Source organism: Oncorhynchus mykiss, chromosome 16, assembly GCF_013265735.2.
Source record: "Oncorhynchus mykiss isolate Arlee chromosome 16, USDA_OmykA_1.1, whole genome shotgun sequence".
NCBI lineage: Eukaryota > Metazoa > Chordata > Actinopteri > Salmoniformes > Salmonidae > Oncorhynchus > Oncorhynchus mykiss.
This window is the reverse complement of record NC_048580.1, coordinates 24,884,646-24,903,271: the sequence shown is the minus strand read 5'-3', so window position 1 is coordinate 24,903,271 and position 18,626 is coordinate 24,884,646. Positions and strand designations below refer to the sequence as shown.

The 18,626-nt window shown below is 39.1% G+C and overlaps 2 protein-coding genes and 1 long non-coding RNA gene across 5 annotated transcripts; 2 read left to right on the top strand and 1 right to left on the bottom strand.

The window, feature by feature from the left end:
• The first annotated feature begins 5,561 nt into the window (after window positions 1-5,561).
• Window positions 5,562-11,203, top strand: cd79b (CD79b molecule, immunoglobulin-associated beta). Its single transcript, XM_021565350.2, has 5 exons — window positions 5,562-5,733; window positions 6,495-6,803; window positions 7,143-7,261; window positions 7,583-7,636; window positions 9,551-11,203. The coding sequence occupies exons 1-5, from the start codon at window positions 5,670-5,672 to the stop codon at window positions 9,647-9,649; spliced, it is 645 nt and encodes a 214-aa protein (XP_021421025.1). The 5' UTR covers window positions 5,562-5,669; the 3' UTR covers window positions 9,650-11,203.
• On the bottom strand, window positions 10,601-14,171 carry ifn5 (type I interferon 5). 2 transcript variants are annotated; one of them, XM_021564390.2, is made up of 7 exons: window positions 13,904-14,171; window positions 13,158-13,229; window positions 12,905-12,968; window positions 12,666-12,740; window positions 12,308-12,454; window positions 11,807-11,884; window positions 10,601-10,962 (listed from the first exon to the last, which is right to left on the bottom strand). In XM_021564390.2, the coding sequence occupies exons 3-7, from the start codon at window positions 12,962-12,964 to the stop codon at window positions 10,864-10,866; spliced, it is 459 nt and encodes a 152-aa protein (XP_021420065.1). In that variant the 5' UTR covers window positions 12,965-12,968; window positions 13,158-13,229; window positions 13,904-14,171; the 3' UTR covers window positions 10,601-10,863.
• Window positions 14,172-14,194: 23 nt separating this feature from the next.
• On the top strand, window positions 14,195-18,124 carry LOC110491708. 2 transcript variants are annotated; one of them, XR_002468868.2, is made up of 5 exons: window positions 14,195-15,338; window positions 16,740-17,016; window positions 17,115-17,208; window positions 17,309-17,778; window positions 17,962-18,123. It is a non-coding gene; the product is annotated as an uncharacterized LOC110491708 (long non-coding RNA). The 2 variants fall into 2 exon arrangements; XR_005036485.1 differs by having other exon boundaries at window positions 17,309-18,124.
• Window positions 18,125-18,626: the final 502 nt, after the last annotated feature.

The window sequence follows — 18,626 nt, the reverse complement described above, 5'->3', positions numbered from 1 at the left end:
ATATATATATATATATATATATATATATATATACACACACACACACACACACACACAGTGCATTCGGAAAGTATTCAGACCCCTTTACTTTTTCCACATTTTGTTGCATTACAGCCTTATTCTAAAATGTATTGAATAAATGGATATATATATATATATATATATATATATATCTATATATTAGTACCAGTCAAAAGTTTGGACACAACTACTTATTCAAGGGTTTTGTGATTGCCAAGAAACTGAAGATCTCATACAATGCTGTGTACTACTCCCTTCACAGAACAGCGCAAACTGGCTCTAACCAGAATAGAAAGAGGAGTGGGAGTTCCCAGTGCACAACTGAGCAAGAGGACAAGTACATTAGAGTGTCTAGTTTGAGAAACAGACACCTCACAAGTCCTCAACTGGCAGCTTCATTAAATACTGTAGTACCTTCAAAACACCAGTCTCAACATCAACAGTGAAGAGACGACTCGGTGATCCTGGCCTTCTAGGCAGAGTTCCTCTGTCCAGTGTCTGTGTAATTTTGCCCATCTTAATCTTTTCTTTATATTGGCCAGTCTGAGATATGGCGTTTTCTTTTCAACTCTGCCTAGAAGGCCAGCATCCCGGAGTTGCCTCTTCACTGTTGACGTTGAGACTGGTGTTTTGCGGGAATTCCACAAATAAACATTTAACAAGGCACACCTGTTAATTGAAATGCATTCCAGAGGAATACTTCATGAAGCTGGCTGAGAGAATGCCAAGAGTGTGCAATGCTGTCATCAAGGCAAAGGGTGGTTACTTTGAAGAATCTCAAATATTAAATATATTTAGATTTGTTTAACCCTTTTTTGTTACTACATATGTGTTATTTCATAGTTTTAAAGTCTTCACTATTATTCTACAATGTAGAAAATAGTAAAAATAAAGAAAAACCCTTGAATGAGTAGTTGTGTCCAAACGTTTCACTGGCACTGTATACAGTGCCTTGCGAAAGTATTCGGCCCCCTTGAACTTTGCGACCTTTTGCCACATTTCAGGCTTCAAACATAAAGATATAAAACTGTATTTTTTTGTGAAGAATCAACAACAAGTGGGACACAATCATGAAGTGGAACGACATTTATTGGATATTTCAAACTTTTTTAACAAATCAAAAACTGAAAAATTGGGCGTGCAAAATTATTCAGCCCCTTTACTTTCAGTGCAGCAAACTCTCTCCAGAAGTTCAGTGAGGATCTCTGAATGATCCAATGTTGACCTAAATGACTAATGATGATAAATACAATCCACCTGTGTGTAATCAAGTCTCTGTATAAATGCACCTGCACTGTGATAGTCTCAGAGGTCTGTTAAAAGCGCAGAGAGCATCATGAAGAACAAGGAACACACCAGGCAGGTCCGAGATACTGTTGTGAAGAAGTTTAAAGCTGGATTTGGATACAAAAAGATTTCCCAAGCTTTAAACATCCCAAGGAGCACTGTGCAAGCGATAATATTGAAATGGAAGGAGTATCAGACCACTGCAAATCTACCAAGACCTGGCCGTCCCTCTAAACTTTCAGCTCATACAAGGAGAAGACTGATCAGAGATGCAGCCAAGAGGCCCATGATCACTCTGGATGAACTGCGGAGATCTACAGCTGAGGTGGGAGACTCTGTCCATAGGACAACAATCAGTCGTATATTGCACAAATCTGGCCTTTATGGAAGAGTGGCAAGAAGAAAGCCATTTCTTAAAGATATCCATAAAAAGTGTTGTTTAAAGTTTGCCACAAGCCACCTGGGAGACACACCAAACATGTGGAAGAAGGTGCTCTGGTCAGATGAAACCAAAATTTAACTTTTTGGCAACAATGCAAAACGTTATGTTTGGCGTAAAAGCAACACAGCTGAACACACCATCCCCACTGTCAAACATGGTGGTGGCAGCATCATGGTTTGGGCCTGCTTTTCTTCAGCAGGGACAGGGAAGATGGTTAAAATTGATGGGAAGATGGAAGGAGCCAAATACAGAACCATTCTGGAAGAAAACCTGATGGAGTCTGCAAAAGACCTGAGACTGGGACGGAGATTTGTTTTCCAACAAGACAATGATCCAAAACATAAAGCAAAATCTACAATGGAATGGTTAAAAAATAAACATATCCAGGTGTTAGAATGGCCAAGTCAAAGTCCAGACCTGAATCCAATCGAGAATCTGTGGAAAGAACTGAAAACTGCTGTTCACAAATGCTCTCCATCCAACCTCACTGAGCTCGAGCTGTTTTGCAAGGAAGAATGGGAAAAAAATTCAGTCTCTCTATGTGCAAAACTGATAGAGACATACCCCAAGCAACTTACAGCTGTAATCGCAGCAAAAGGTGGCGCTACAAAGTATTAACTTAAGGGGGCTGAATAATTTTGCACGCCCAATTTTTCAGTTTTTGAATTGTTAAAAAAGTTTGAAATATCCAATAAATGTCGTTCCACTTTATGATTGTGTCCCACTTGTTGTTGATTCTTCACAAAAAAATACAGTTTTATATCTTTATGTTTGAAGCCTGAAATGTGGCAAAAGGTCGCAAAGTTCAAGGGGGCCGAATACTTTCGCAAGGCACTGTATATACACAGTGCATTCAGAAAGTATTCAGACCCCTTGACTTTTTCCACATTTTGTTACAGCCTTATCCTAAAATTGATTAACTTGTTTTTTACCTCTGTAATGTAAACTATTTGGAAAAAGTGAAGGGGTCTGAATACTTTCTAAATGCACGATATACACACTACATGACCAAAAGTGTGTGGACACCTGCTCGTCGAACATTTCATGCGAAAATCATGGACATTAATATGGAGTTGGTCCCCCCCTTTGCTGCTATAACATCCTCCACTCTCCTTGGAAGGATTTCAACCAGATGCTGGAACATTCCTGCGGGGACTTGCTTCCATTCAGATAGAAGAGTATTAGTGAGGTTGGGCACTGATGTTGGGTGATTAGGCCTGGCTGGCAGTTTTTGTGTTGATGTTGCTTCCAGAGGCTGTTTGGAACTAGGTAGTGAGTGTTGCAACCGAGGACAGGCGATTTTTACTCACTACTCGATTCAGCCCTCGGCGGTCCAATTCTGTACGCTTGTGTGGCATACCACTTCCCAGCTGAGCCGTTGTTGCTCCTAAAAGTTTCCACTTCACATTAACAGCACTGACAGTTAACCGGGGAAGCTCAAGCAGGGCAGACATTTTACAAACTGACTTGTTTGAAAGGTAGCATCCTATGACCGTGCCACATTGAAAGTCACTGATCTCTTCAGTAAGGCCATTCTTCTGGTAATGTGTGTCTATGAAGATTTCATGGCTGCGTGCTCGATTTTATACACCCGTTAGCAACGGGTGTGGCTGAAATAGCCAATCCACATACTTTTGTAGATAGAAAAAGTGTGCTGAAATAGAAGTGGGCCGTATTCAAACCCATGATGCAGCAGTATTTGTGTTTTGGAGGCATAGACCTAGGCCACGACACATTTACGTACTTTAAAAAAATAAATCTGCGTCTGAGACACATGGTTATGTTTCGTCACTGTTTCTGGTGCTTTGTGCATTCTTACTGTGCATAAATCTGGTACATACCATGGAGCATGATTCATTGATGTAGCATTTTGCAGGCATCAGCCTGGTTCTTATCTGAGTGCTGACATACATTTTTTAAAGTAAAAAACAGGGAACCATGTAAGACACTTCAGCGACTGCATCACCCCCGCCCCAAAGGACTATTGGTGCATCAAAGCACTTTTTTTAAAGTGGATTTCATAAAAGCCTCAATACACTTTCTCCCCAAAAAAGCAAAAATGATCCTGAATTTCGCCTGAGAATTGTGGTAGTGACTAACACGAGCAAAGGAATCATTATGGAGATATTGTATTGTAGATAAATGAGTAATGATTCACAAACAAATGATGTGCTGTGAAAATATTTAAATGCAACTTTCAAATATAAATCACGGTATGGATAATTACTCATTAATTTACAACACATTTTACAGCAATCTATCTCCAGCATCACTCAGCTTGGTCTACATCAGTGGTTCATGCATGTGCGCACAATCGCTGCACAAGTGTAGCCTGTCATTACAGCCATAAAGGGTGACGTATTTCAAAACGAAAGATACAAAAATACATTGAGTTGTACACCTGCATTTTGGGCTGGAAGTCATTCGTATTAGCAGCCAATATCAACTAGGGATATCATGTCACTTCTCTGGAGACCAGAGCAAGCAGGATCATACTGCCTACCTGTCGGCTCAGCCGTAAAGGCTCTGCATGGTCAATCCAACCTCTGAAGTGGCCATACAGCATTTACTGAGATGCAGACTCTGCAGACATCAGGGTGAGTTGGATGACCGTTCAAAACTATTTTTCCCAGTCGGTGCAATTTTCCTTCTGAGTTTCCAGTTGTCTTGAACCACTGAAGTCGGAAGTCAGAGATTTCCGAGTTCCCAACTGTTTTGTACACGCATTAGAGACATTATGTCAGACTATTTTGCAGTTGACTGTCATAGCCCTACATTAAAAGTACTGTATGTTATCGAAGTTGAGAGGACAATCAGAAATACTGACAGAATGTTATGCAATTGACTGCTATAGCCCCAAATGATTTTTTTAAACATTGGCTTATAATGACATACTCACAGTTGAGGGTCACAAGAAGCAGATTTCAAAATGGGGTGGTTACCTGGGTTAAGGTAAGGATTAAGGTTTGGGATAGGCTTAAAACAAAAATAAATAAAAAACACTTTCTATTGCTGGATTCAAACTTGCAACCTTTGGAATCAGAGGCACAAACAAACAAAAACAATTGTCAAAAACTTGCTACCTTTGGCCCTTTGGAATCAGAGGCAGATGTTTCACGCTCTCGATCCCCCATAACCTTTTTGTGACCACTGGCTCAGGGGGTCAGGTCCTCCAGTTTGAGAACCACTGGCCTACATGTTACCAGCCCAACATGTTGCAGCAGATCATTCTAAACACACAGCACCACATTGCTTTATCATAAGGTATGTCACATGAGGTATGGAAGGGAGGGGTATCCATTTTAAAATAGGGGGCTCTGATAAGCATGTTTGAGCGGATTATGTCAAATATCACACGAGTACACTTTATTTGAATAGACCCTATGTGGACACAAGTTGCAGAGGAAAGATGTTTGTTGGAAAATGTTAACTGTTTGTCGACTAATTGTTTTCTAAAGGCAGTTTAATGAACTTGGGTCATACCTGTTAGTGTGTGACTTCAGTTTGTGTTTGGTAGTTTGCAACTTAAAGGGATAGCTCAACCAAATGACAAATTCACATTTTGTTTCCTTACCTTGTAAGCAGTCTGGAGACAAAGACAATTCAGTGCAATTCACTTCATGAATACAATTCACTCTTTGGGGTTGTTTATGTCGCCACTGCTACCATCCGCTATCTTTGGCATTTTCAAAACTAACATGTAAGTCAAGCAAGATTGCAATTTTGAAATGTGGGTGAACTATCCCTTTAATCATATCCTGTCTCTTATTTGTTTGATATCTTGAATGGGGCATGCGCAACCAAACAGTGGTCACACCCACTGATGCTGGTGTCTCTCTCCACGCTACAGTCAAGGTGCTATTCTGCATAGATTATTTTGGGGCTAGTACAACTTGTGCTTTTGCAATCTACAGTAGTAATGTTGACCGCCATGTGCTGGCTACTGGTTGGATGTTGTGGGCTCGCCTTTGTGAACCTCTCAGGTAAGAGATAGGTACACTGACTTGTTTTAAGAGTGAGTCCTAGCATGTGTGCTGACAAAATGAGACATAAAACACTAGTCATCACTTTACCCCAAGCATTACATTTAAGCTGCTCTTGAAGTTATCTTTGTATCGATATTTACAAATATTTTACATGTTGGATATTTATAAACGTTTGTTTTGCAAGTATTTTGTGTTGTTGTTGCATTGGACCACGTCTCCAGCATTGTTTCCTGCCCATCTGTGTAAAAGAGGAAGTCAAACTAACCTCACAATATATCTGTAATAAACATTTAGTTATGATCCATGTACAATTTGTTACATCCAAGATTGTTTAATCCATTGTATTATTGGTATTAGCCATTAATTTATGTTTATTTTTTTTTTACATTTACTTCGTCGTTTTGTGTCATTGTAAAATAAGCAGAATATTTATTAGGCTGTTACTGTAAAACAGGCATACGGTCATTTGAAATAGCTTGGGTAGGCTTTATACATTATTTCATATACTGATGTCTAACACGCTTACACATTTATATATTATATAATTCATCAGATACGAAAGATTACAGGAATTATATGAAAGATTAGTGTTTGATTATCTATGTGATAATTGCCATTTCCTCATAACAAATATCTGACAACATTTGCTGATGAATCATGTTAATTTAACAGTAGTAGGTTTTATAAAATAGTTCAACGCTTCCATCACCTGTCTCACTGACCAAACCTTGTGTCTCTCATCCCATACGTCTCTCCAGTGGCTTTAAACAGCCCCCTACAGGTCACCCAGAAGCCTCGTTTCTATGGGGTGAAGACCAATCGCACTGTGGCCATATTCTGTGTGGTGTCGGACCGAAACCAGCCTGCCACGGTGGAATGGTACAAGGCCTCAGAATACAACACCACTAGGAAGAAGATAGTTGGGGACCGGGTCACTGTGAGGCAGAAGAGCGTGTTACGAAATTCCTCGATCGAACTCAGACATGTAGAGACGGAGGACACCGGATTTTACTTTTGTCTGATTAACAACATCACCTGGGGGCCAGGGACAGAGCTACAAGTGCTCAGTAAGTAGACTACAGTATAGCCCAATGCAATCTCGGATGGTGACATAAAATGTTAAGAATGATTAGTTGAAAACTATTTGGAATCGTTTTTGTCAATGGGATGGCATCTGTTTAAGGATATGTATTGCTTTATTAACTACTATGATTTTAAAATATATATATATATAATCCGCATCATTGTCATCCTCGGATTTAAAGATGGTCATAGATTGTCAAAATGTACAAACTTGTAATTATCTCTCTCTCTGTCTGTGTGTGTGTGCGTGTGTGTGTGTGTGTGTGTGTGTGTGTGTGTGTGTGTGTGTGCGTGCGTGCGTGTGTGCGTGTGTGTGTATGAAGGACCCTCTAACAGTGAAAATGCAGAAAGGAGAAGCAAGCTGAAGGATGCTTTGATATTTCTCCAGGCGTTACTCTTAACGCTGTTTGCTCTTGCCCCACTGCTACGCCACCAATCCCTGGTGAGTCGCTTGACACAATAAATATACCTCCCTGAAAACCTCAGCAAAACAAAATGATGCATTTTTATGCATTATCTGGTGTGATTTCAATATGTTTGAATGTACCTGACACAACAAAACAGATGAAATAATTTATTCACATTGACTACTTACATTCTGATCTTCGAGATTTTCAAAAGTTTCATTATTTTGACACAAAGGTGAGAGGGTACAGTGTATGTATGATACAGTATGTGTAAAATATATGGTGTAATATGTACAATTTTATACTTGGTTTTTATTATGCAGAATTGTTGTCAGTTGTCTCTAATTTTCTTTCAGTTGAAGAAGGAAGATGCCATTTATGAGGAACCTGAACATGATCACATCTATGAGGTACAGTATGCTAATGATGATGACAGGGTCTTCTGTGGTTTTTGATGAAAATGGAGCTAAAACCACCTCAATTCTCTATTTGTTCTCCCTACTATCTTGTATGCTGCAATAGGCTGCAGTGTAACAATTTGGTTCATATTAAAAGGACAAGACGTCAGAGTTTGGGTCAATTCCGTTTGAATTCATGTCTGTTTAGGGAATGTAGGCCTATTGAAAATCAGGTTGCACCTATTTTACGATGCGAAGGTAACACTGCAAATTATTTGAGTTCCTTTGGGAACCATTAAAACGTGTACCACTCAGAGCCATTTGGTATCATTACCATTATTAACTACCGTATAATACCAGAAAGTATCCACTGTTACCGCACAATTTCTCATTCTGGAGTGGCTGTGCAACCTGTGTTCAGGACACCTATTCGTGCGCACCAAACAACCTTACGTTCTGCGCATGTTACTTTACGGGGGAAAAAATAGGGATTGAAATGCAGCCCATGCAAAACAACTGATATCTCGAGTTTTAACAGACAGATTTTTTATGGGGATGTTTTTTATTATGCTAATTTCATTTCCGCAGGGAAGTGTTAGTTACTGTGTGGATTGTTATTAATGTACATTTTTTTTGGAGGGGTTGATACATTTTATGTTAGGGAAAATCAAGTTTGACATTTAAAAAAAAACTTTAGAAGCCTTCAATACACTACAAGTTTCCTGCATCAACAGGGTGATCAAATTAAGATCCGACACCTGTAGGTTACATCAATTGGTAGGTAATTACAGTCAGCATATAACCAACAAAGATTTCCGTATGTTATGTCTTAAAATAGATTCAACATAAGATACACGGCACATAGGCTACCGGTAGATTAATTCCAGCCCTGTTAGTTCTAAATAAAATGAAACCAGTTGAAATCGCAATCTAAATGTATTAAACTTCAAAATTGCATTGTGGGTATACGTGTACACTGTACAGACTTATCTATGGATTGTGCACCCATGAAATGGCGTAATCAACCTACTCAGTGACACCCACAGAAGAGAACTCTGTAGAGTTTTTTGTTTGTTGTTGTTGTCATTCTGTAGCTCTTATTGCGGGATTTTGACAAGTCCCCTCCCCACTTAGTCTAGTATGTATGTTGAATATTCATGAGGAGGTGATTTCCCCCAGTCAATGTCCTGCTATAAGAGCTATGATGCTAATATTTGTGTAAACTCTACAAAGTTGTCTTCTGTGGGTGTCACTGAGTAGGTTGATTTGTGCACAGCATTTCATGGGTGTACAATCCATAGGTTAGGCTGTACAGAGTATCATGAATGTTCAATATGCGCAATAGACTAAGTGGAGGTGATTTTCCACAGTCAAAGTCCCACATTAAAAGCTGTGACACTAATATTTTTGTTAACGTTAGCAACAATAGTGGAATCAGCCTAACTTTAGACGTGATCGGCTATCAGTGACAAACAGGAAATTGTGTTTTCCCTCACAGCTGCATGCTTCTTTCTCTCTCTCTCTCTCTCTCTCTCTCTGCTTCAGTGACTCTTTAACCACAGCCCCCCCCCCCCCCCCCCCCATTTTTTTCTATTAATGGTGGGGCTTCATCTTCCTTAAGCACTGCTTCTAATTAAAATAGTACGGAAATATTTAGGTACTACTTTTGCTCTAACTTGCTTTACACAATCAACTTGTTGATATACCAGTAAAGACATACCAATAGCATAACCATCCAATTGTCATTAACAAATGGAATTCATGCAAAAGCAGCACATTGTACATAAACTGTAGCCTACTTTTGTATTTATTTGTACGAGTGTATTCATTGCACAATACGTTTAGTTGTAATGTAGTAAATAGTACATTTTACCACCTCCCCCCCCCCCCATCCCCACGCCATTTTTCTGTATTTGACGCATGCAGGGCTTGGAGATCGAGCATTGTGGTGATCTGTATGAGGACATCTCAGTGTATGCTCAGCCTGGGCCAGCAGAGGCTGCTGCAGCTTGGAAGCAGGAGTGAGCTGCATCGGCGCGGAGATGGGGATTGAGCTCTCCTGTCATCCGCTGCATCTCAATGCCTATCCGCCCCGTATTCGTTAAGCGTTCAGAGTAGGACTGCTGATCTATGATCAGTTTTTGCCTCCGATGAAAATGAATAGACAAGGGGGATCTGATCAAAGATCTGCACCCCTACTCTGAGATCCAATATGAATACGGCCCTGGACTCAAAGGCCAATGTCTCATCCATGGTGTTACAGGATGTATCTTATGTTTAGTGATTTGTTCAGATGACCACTATTTCTTCATGTTATAGATCCATCCATATGGGTAATGTTTTTTTAGAATACATGTGCGCGTGTTCTTTTCGATACCTCCTATATAAGATGCACGTAGAGGAACAGATTGTTGATTCAGGTTTTTCTAATCGCATGTTTTTCTCTTTTCACCTCTCTCAAATGTGTTCATGTATTCTTTTCAGTTGTGCTTGATTTGGTGTCTCTATAAAAGGAGTTTTGAGTTGGTGCTATTATTTTGATTGTTATATAATAGGGTGAATGCGACACAGTTAGTTATTGCAATGCTTGTTTAACGAGGCTTGTCCATAGAAAGGCTTTCTCTTTTCAGCTTCTCCTGTTTCAATTGTAAATACTCAACCTGATCGCGCCCCTTCAAATTGTATCAATGTGGGTGTTTTGTTAAGTGGACATGTGGCCTGGATAAATATGTAGGCCATCCATTGCTGATTTCTAATAATGTTATACTCTTGCCTGTACTATGATATGGCAGCATTGTAAAGTGGACTTTGCCTTAAATGTCCAAAGACAAAAAAAAACAATTTGTCCCGAGAGAAAGTTGTTTTTGTCTAGAGCTGTCATTTCTTTCAAAAACATCACAATGCCTAAGCTCTATTGTTGTTATGAAAACTATTACTATACCATATACTGTTAAACAGTGATTGCCAAATCCATATGTAGTCAAAAATGCATTTAATGAAGTAGCAGGTAAAAGCATACATCTACAGTAATTTTGTGTATAAAAATGTATCCAGCAATCATCAACATAATAAATAAAAGTTAATAAATAACCCAATAAATAAATAGATTTAAAACCAGACAAAAAAAATTAAAAAACATTTCCATGTGGAATCAATAAACATATCATAAAAAAATACAAAGAAACAGGCGAAATACATGACGTCACTCATACGTGACGATAATTATTGCGTTGCTGAGTTTAGATTCTGTTTTCTGTAGCTGAACCCAGAAGAACCAGCCTCCTCAGATGTGTCCTAACCTCTTTCCTGACCAGCTCCCATGCATGAGCACTGTATGCCTGCAGATTGATGACAAAGCCACAAACATATTAGCAGTTGAAAATCAGATTACCCTCATCATACAGAAGGGAACATTGCCTTTAAATTTCTAGCGCACTGTAGCGCAGCTCTTTAGCATTAAGGATTAAATTGAGCCCTAAATTAAACAAGTACATGTTACTGCAGTGTTGATAGGTACACATTGTTAAATCTGTTTACACCATGAACAGTTTCAAGTATTTGTCAAATAAACAACAATTATTGGATGATGGAAGGTTTAGCCAAATTGAATCATGTATTTATTTTTGTATTTACAAATACAATGTACTTACACTGTACTTTCCAGTGTAACTACCATTTTCAATGTATGTACAGTATATTGTTATGGACACATGCAGTACCAGTCAAAAGTTTAGACACCCCTACTCATTCAAAGGTTTTTCTTTATTTTTTTTACTATTTTCTACATTGTATAATAATAGTGAAGACATTAAAGCAACACATATGGAATCATGCAGTAACCAAAAAAGTGTTAAACATATCAACATATATTTGAGATTTGAGATTCTTCAAAATAGCCAACCTTTGCCTTGATGACAGCTTTGCACTCTTGGCATATATTTAGATTTGTTTAACACTTTTTTGGTTACTACATGATTCCATATGTGTTATTCCATAGCTTTGATGTCTTCACTATTATTCTAAAAAATAAAATAAAACCCTTGAATGAGTAGGTGTGTCCAAACGTTTTACTGGTACTGTATGTCAAAGATTATTGTAAAACAGGATCCAATGGCTCACTGTGACCATGATGATTCATCTCATTATGGCCACATATGAAACATTATTTCAATAAAAACTCACCATTCTTTTAAGGACGTGGTTGTTCAGCCTCTTGAAGTACATTTGCAGATTCTTGCTATTTTTTTTCTGGGCCCTAACCTGGATAGATGATAAAAGCATGACTGAATGTTTGTATCTCCTATAAGTTATTTTCAATGCATTGTGTTTCCCTACAAATACATTACCAATTTAAACAAAAGGCCCATTAAAGTATAACACAATTGTGAGTAGTTTAAATAATTTGAGGAGAAAGAATTGCACTATAGTTACAGTCTGTTTGTGGAATAAAAGTAACGTTCTTAATATAGATATTGCATTCCTCCAACTCTCTGAGACTCCAGTCCATTCATTCAAATTAACATGTGCTCATATTAAAATGTCTAGCATGCATGGTCCTAGATCTGTTTTGACAACTTGATCGTTGTCAATGTCCAACTGAGTTGGTAAGAGAGCACAAACATATCTTGGACCAGGCTAGAGAAGTCCTATTCCAGCTGTAGAATATGAAGATGTTATACTTACACATGACTGAAGGCCATCAGACTGACTGGTGAGAACATTGAGGAAGATCTCCACTTTCTTCTCATCCCAGACAGAGTTTAGTTCTCCATCAAACAGCTCAGCGATCTTGTCAAGGGTTTGGAGGATGAACCAAATTGTGTCATCAGTCTGTAAAATGAAAGACATGAGGAAATGACTTTAACCTGATCCGTACTAAATTAATTCATATTTGCCAATCAAAATAGTTCATGATGGACATACAATAACGTCGGGGTGTTCATTTTTCTGGAATGTCAGTACAATGCTAATGCATACATCCTCTGTGCACCACTACATCCCATGCTTAAGGTCGACTATCTCACAAGACTGCCTAACTTACTGGTAAATATTCAGCTTGCTCGTACAGGTCCTCTGGGAAAGGTACGTCCACACTGTCTGTAGTAAACTCCCCACCCTATGTTTAAGAGAGAAAAAAAAACATGATAAATACAAATTCAATGTATACATTCAATAATTAATGTACAATATTCAAAATCATAGAATTCAGCTTCAATTTCTGTTGGCACGATACAATTACAGCAATGGTTTAGAATAACAAAAATATAAGAATCTACTCACCATAATATTGAGTACGTTCATTAAGGTCTCACTGTGTTGTAGGAATTTGTGATCGTCCATCCATCTGCAGCCCACCGATAAACCATTGCACAGGGTTAGAAACAAACAAATAAGCAAAGACTTCGTAGGCCTATGCATGTTGGTAATGAAAACGAGACGTGGAGCAAAAAAAGTATATATTTGTAATACAAAACAGGCTTAGCTATGTCAAATGTCACTGTCTTGTTACTAATGTTTAGGTATACCAGCTTACCTGTAGGAATGCGACCTTTATAGTTTCTCAAAACGAATAGGGTGAAGCCAATACCTGTTTCACTTTCCGTACCTGCGACGGTTGGAAAACAATTAAGATCACATATTTACCACGACATTTATATTCGTTTATGTTTTACAGGTGTTTGGAAAGTCAATGTATTGTTTTTAGCAATATTCACACACATCGAATAGGCTACTGTAAATGTCATACCAAGCCAGCGTTGAATAGGACGCATCTAAACATGTTTGAGACACTTTTTCCGATTTGCATGGCTTGAGCTGAGGCTATAAATTGCAATTGTTTGCATTTTCTGTAGGCTTCGTCTCCATGTATTTTTCAGTCATTTTCTGTAAATATTAATGTAGGCTATTCAATATGATTTTAACTAGCCTATTTGTTTTATTTAATTTAGTAGCAATCGAAATGGGTCTAATTTAATGTTTGCCATTGAACAAAAATATCTTATTTATATTAAGCCCATAATTTAAAAAAACGTAGGCCTATTTTTCTTTTTGACTTAATAGAACCAGCTACACCAGTCAGACTGTTCTCTCTACTACCGCAAGGCAAGCAGTACCGGAGTGCCAAGTCTAGGGCAAAAAGGCTTCTCGATAGTGTTTACCCCCAAGCCATAAGACTCCTGAACAGGTAACCAAACAGGCAATCAAATGGCTACCCAGACTATTTGCATTGTGTGTTTATTTTTCACTGTCTTTTTACTGTTGTTTTATTTCTTTACTTACCTATTGTTCACCTAATACCTTTTTTACCTGTTGAATTCGGCGCACATGACAAATATACGTTGATTTGAGCCTCAGGCTGTGTGACATCATGAATATCATTTGAAGCAGATCGAAAATGCATGACAACATAACCGATGATGAAATGTTATTGTAGTCTTACTGTAGGCTACACGTGGACTTTGCATCGAAAATATGTTTGCTGACGTTGTAATAACATGATAAGAGAGAGCCCTGATTATGAAATACTGTGTAGCCTGCTGACTTTCGACACATGTGATGAGTGGGAGTGGCCTAAATCGAAACGAAACCCCAGTGCTTCACCGCGGGATTCAGAAGAAATACGTCATATTTTTTCATTGTTGTCTGAATATTATATCAAGGTGACAGACTACTACCCTATTATTGAACTGGAAATGCCTTTGGTTAATGAAAGAGGGCTGGAATGTGTTTCTTTGGAATCATCTATAAGGCCCACTGAAATGTCCCAGAACCCTTTCAGGTCATACAAAACCATTTTTTGGTTGCAAATGTGGTTTTATTTGCAAATGTGGTTTTATTTGGAAAGACAGTTTCCAGCTGACTGCAATTTCTCTCCACTGATTCAAAGACAGGGTATCTGCAACTTTGCCCTTTACAACTTTAGAACTTTGACCTTCTCTTCTTCCTGATTTCTGCCAGCTCACTTTGGACTCAAACACAGTATTCAAAAACCTCTCAGTGAGGGCTGAACAAAGTGACTGCTGAACAGCAAGAACAGCTAATCAACCAGAGAGATTTGTTTTGGCCCGGCAGGTGCTGTGTGAGAGACTCTGTCTGGACTTTACTGGGAGGTTGAGTGGAGTGGGAAAGATGTTCTTCCATCAGTCTCAAGACATCAGCAGGTCAAGTAAAGACTCTGGATTGGGAAACAATGACAAGTCCTCGAGTTTAGAGTGCAATAAGCAGAGTTACTGGTTCAGACACAGCAATATAAAGACTGTAGTGTCTGGCCATTAGTCCTCCAGAATAGGGGTGTATCTGGACCACAAGGCAGGAACTCTGTCCTACATTTACATTTTCATTTGAGTCATTTAGCAGATGCTCTTATCCAGAGCGACTTACAGTTAGTGCATTCATCAGTCCAATCAAAGCTACGGTAGACATAACATGATTTTACATCATTTTACCTGTGGCCAATGACCTTGTGCTTTCTTGGATGGGGACTTCTAATGTAAATCTATGTCAACACCCAATGGGGCTTAAACTGCCTAACTCTCCCTGTAGATTCTGCGGTGACGTAGTGTCCCCATGAGTGACCGAACACTGAGCCAATCACGGCGCAACTAAAGAAGATTACCAACACCTACACTCTCTGTATTCCGCAGCTGCCCTTCCACCACAGAAAACACTGAGTTAGACTGAAACATTTTGGAGCTGCCTTAATCGAGAAATGTTTGTATGTGGCTTTATTAACTCACTAAACCTGATTTACATTGTTGGCAAATTGATATGTGACATGGACTAATGCCAAAAACAGGCAATTAAAAAATATCTATAAATATAGTACCAGTCAAAAGTTTGGACACACCTACTCATTCAAGGGTTTGTCTTTATTTTTACTATTTTCTACATTGTAGAATTTTAGTGAAGACATCAAAACGATGAAATAACACATATGGAATCATGTAGTAACCAAAAAAGTGTTAAACAAATAATAAATATATTTTTTATTCTTCAAAGTAGCCACCCTTTGCCTTGATGACAGCTTTGCATACTCAAGCATTCTGTCAACCAGCTTCATGAGGTAGTCAGTCACCTGGAATGCATTTCAATGAACAGGTGTGCCTGTTGTGGAATTTCTTTCCTTCATAATGTGTTTGAGAGATGAGTTTGGATTGGTCTGCCATATAGCACGCTTCTGTCTATTTGAGCTGGTCAGTTTGTGTAGGCAATCCTGTCTAACGCAGTTTTTTTGTGTATTGCGTAGTAAAACTTAACAAAAGACTCCACTATGCAAGTATCCATTGCAATAGAACGTCACTGCAACAGCAGTTTCAGAGCAGTCTCGTCTGAGTGTGCCAGAGCGCAGAATAACGGATGAATTTACTAACACCGGTTGAATATGGCTGGTGTCAGTAAACGTCAGCAAAAAAAGCATAATTCAATTGTTATAGGAGCACAGTTGACACTACCAACACTCTGGATAACATGAAAACAGCCTAAACAGCTCTAATAGGGTGAGTAAAATAGTCAGAGTTTGAGTGGGGGCTAAAGTTTAAGATGATCCTATTGGCATTGCACACGGTCAGTGTGAACCAGAGTGACTTGACACAACAACGGGCCAAGCAAGCTGTTCAAACTAAACGGAAACGCAGGACGTCTTATTTAATGAAAGGGGCTGCAGTCTGCCATGAAGCATTCATCCATGTATATGGATAAGAATCTAGCTAGTTTCAGATATTATATGTTTCTAATTTTGTCAGAAAGTTGTTTTCATTGCAAGTTTACTGTTAGCTAGCTAGCTGACATTAGATGGCTGGCTCGCTAGCTAACATTACATATGATCTGAGTGTAGTATGTTCTCAGAATGCGATTTCGCATTGTGAGTTATAGCCTAATGTTAGATAGATAACTAGCTAACATTGAACCTTTTTGGTTAACTTCAGCTAGCTATGACAATCAGTTTGTATTGCTAGTACTCTATGGATTAGGATTATGGTTAATTGTTTAGCTAGCATGTCTAAACAAAAGACTAAACTTTGCCAGATGATTACATAACCCATCAAGTTAGTCAGGTGTGTCTGACGGTATTGTATAATAATGGCAAAATATTTTTTATCTGGAATTTGTCTTTCAGCGTCAGTAGAACACGCCTGACTCTCCTGTAACAGTTATACAAGGAGAATGGTCTAATGCCTCCCATCAAAAAGAGAGCTGTCCCAAGTAAGCACATGTTACACCTGAAGCATGAGAACTTGCAGTGGGTGGTGAACTTCAACAACTACGCAGAGGATAATGCAATAGTATACCAGGACGCCACCCAGGACACAAACACTTTGGGGGAAAGCTGCTGCCATCCCATGTGACAAAAGCAGCAGTGTGGCCTCTCTACAAGGAATCGATGACAGCACTTGGTATTTGAACCATAAACAACACATTTTGATTATTTAATTGACCTCAAACATGATTGGCACTACTTTTCTTGAGCACACATTATTTCTATATTTTCCAGAGGTACGTGTCATCGGGCTGTGTGTTATCGTTTTAACTTCCAGTTTCCAAGATGATGTTTCTGTATGCAGTGCTGCTACTCTGCACATTTGTAGGTAAGTGAAACTTACCTGATAATGATGCATTAAAAATATCACAATTTGCGTTACATTTTAGTTTCATTAACTTATCTTACTGTTCTTTTGTTGTTTGCAGGTGCACTATCCTTCTGACCCCATGCAGCCAGGTCCCATCTACTTTTAAACTCCTCGCAAGTGTGCCTTGTTTGGTGTCTGCTGTGAAGGAATATCACAACAAGTCAACTACTTGATTGATGAAGGCATGTCATCCAGCAAAGGCAGGAGCACAGTCACCAGCTACATGCATCATTTCTTCAACTACGGAGTTTGGGAAACACGTGTGGACCTGAATTGTGATAACTGCAGTGGCCAAAAGAAGAACAAGTTTGTTCTCTGGTATTGTGCCTGGCGGACTATGCACAAGCTCCACCAGAGTCTGGACCTTCACTTTTTGATCACAGGCCAAACCAAGTTTGCCCCCGACTGGTGCTTCGGCCTCATCAAGCAGCGCTTCAGAAAGACCAGAGTAAACACCTTGTCTGAGATTGCTGGTGTTGTGCAGGACAACAAGGGTCAACATCCCACAGCTGGTTGGACTGGAGGATGGTACTGTGCTGGTGGAAAGCTATGGCTGGCAACAACACCTAACTTATTTCAGGCTGCTGCCACAGTTCAGGCAGTTCCAGGACTTTATTGTATGAGTTTATTATTATAAACTTGGGAGGTGAATTGATGTTGTGCAAGGTTATAATGTCTTGTCAATTTTGGGGGTATTTTCCTGTTTTACAGCTTCGATCCTCTGGAGCCTGGTGTTGTTGTCGCATAGGAACGTTTGGACTCAGTCGGGACCAGGTTTCAGCTGCTGCACAACGCTGACATCCTTCCTCCCATAGATGGTCTGCCTGTACAAGCACCACCTGGACTGGACACAGCTAGACAAACTTATGTTTTTGAGAAGATCAGGGAGTTTTGCGACGAAGAGGCTATGGACATCACATGCCCTGCACCAAAGTCAAGGGCAGGACAGAAACATGCTCTCCGAATATAGATTCCCTTGTTCATGCGTGGTCTGGACCAGTCACCTGCACCGCCTCTATTCAAATGACTCTCTCCTAACACACACACACCAATACGTTGCTGCTAATGTGCAATTTTCTTTTATCCTGCTGTTCAGTCACTTTACCCCTGATTGTATGCATATTACCTCATCTATCAATGATATTGTTCTTGTACATACTGTGTATTATTTTATTTATATTGACACTATTTATTATATTGCTACTATGCAAGTAACAATTTGGCTGTACCGTTTACACCTTCTGTAGAGAACATACACTTGGCAAGATGTACCTGATTGTGTTTTTTTTTGTTCATATCTTATTTTTTAAACTTATTTTGTACATAATGTTGCTGCTGCTGCTACCATCTCTTATGGCCCAAAATAACTTCTGGAC

Excerpts from the sequence above, each read along its gene's own strand:
- cd79b (XM_021565350.2), top strand. The coding sequence starts at position 5,670 with ATGTTGACCGCCATGTGCTGGCTACTGGTTGGATGTTGTGGGCTCGCC. Across the intron at positions 5,734-6,494 it reads CGCCTTTGTGAACCTCTCAG|TGGCTTTAAACAGCCCCCTA; the intron begins GTAAGAGATAGG and ends ACGTCTCTCCAG. Across the intron at positions 7,262-7,582 it reads TGCTACGCCACCAATCCCTG|TTGAAGAAGGAAGATGCCAT; the intron begins GTGAGTCGCTTG and ends ATTTTCTTTCAG.
- ifn5 (XM_021564390.2), bottom strand. The coding sequence starts at position 12,964 with ATGGACGATCACAAATTCCTACAACACAGTGAGACCTTAATGAACGTA. Across the intron at positions 12,455-12,665 it reads AGCAAGCTGAATATTTACCA|ACTGATGACACAATTTGGTT; the intron begins GTAAGTTAGGCA and ends TTCATTTTACAG. Across the intron at positions 11,885-12,307 it reads CTGATGGCCTTCAGTCATGT|GTTAGGGCCCAGAAAAAAAA; the intron begins GTAAGTATAACA and ends TCATCTATCCAG.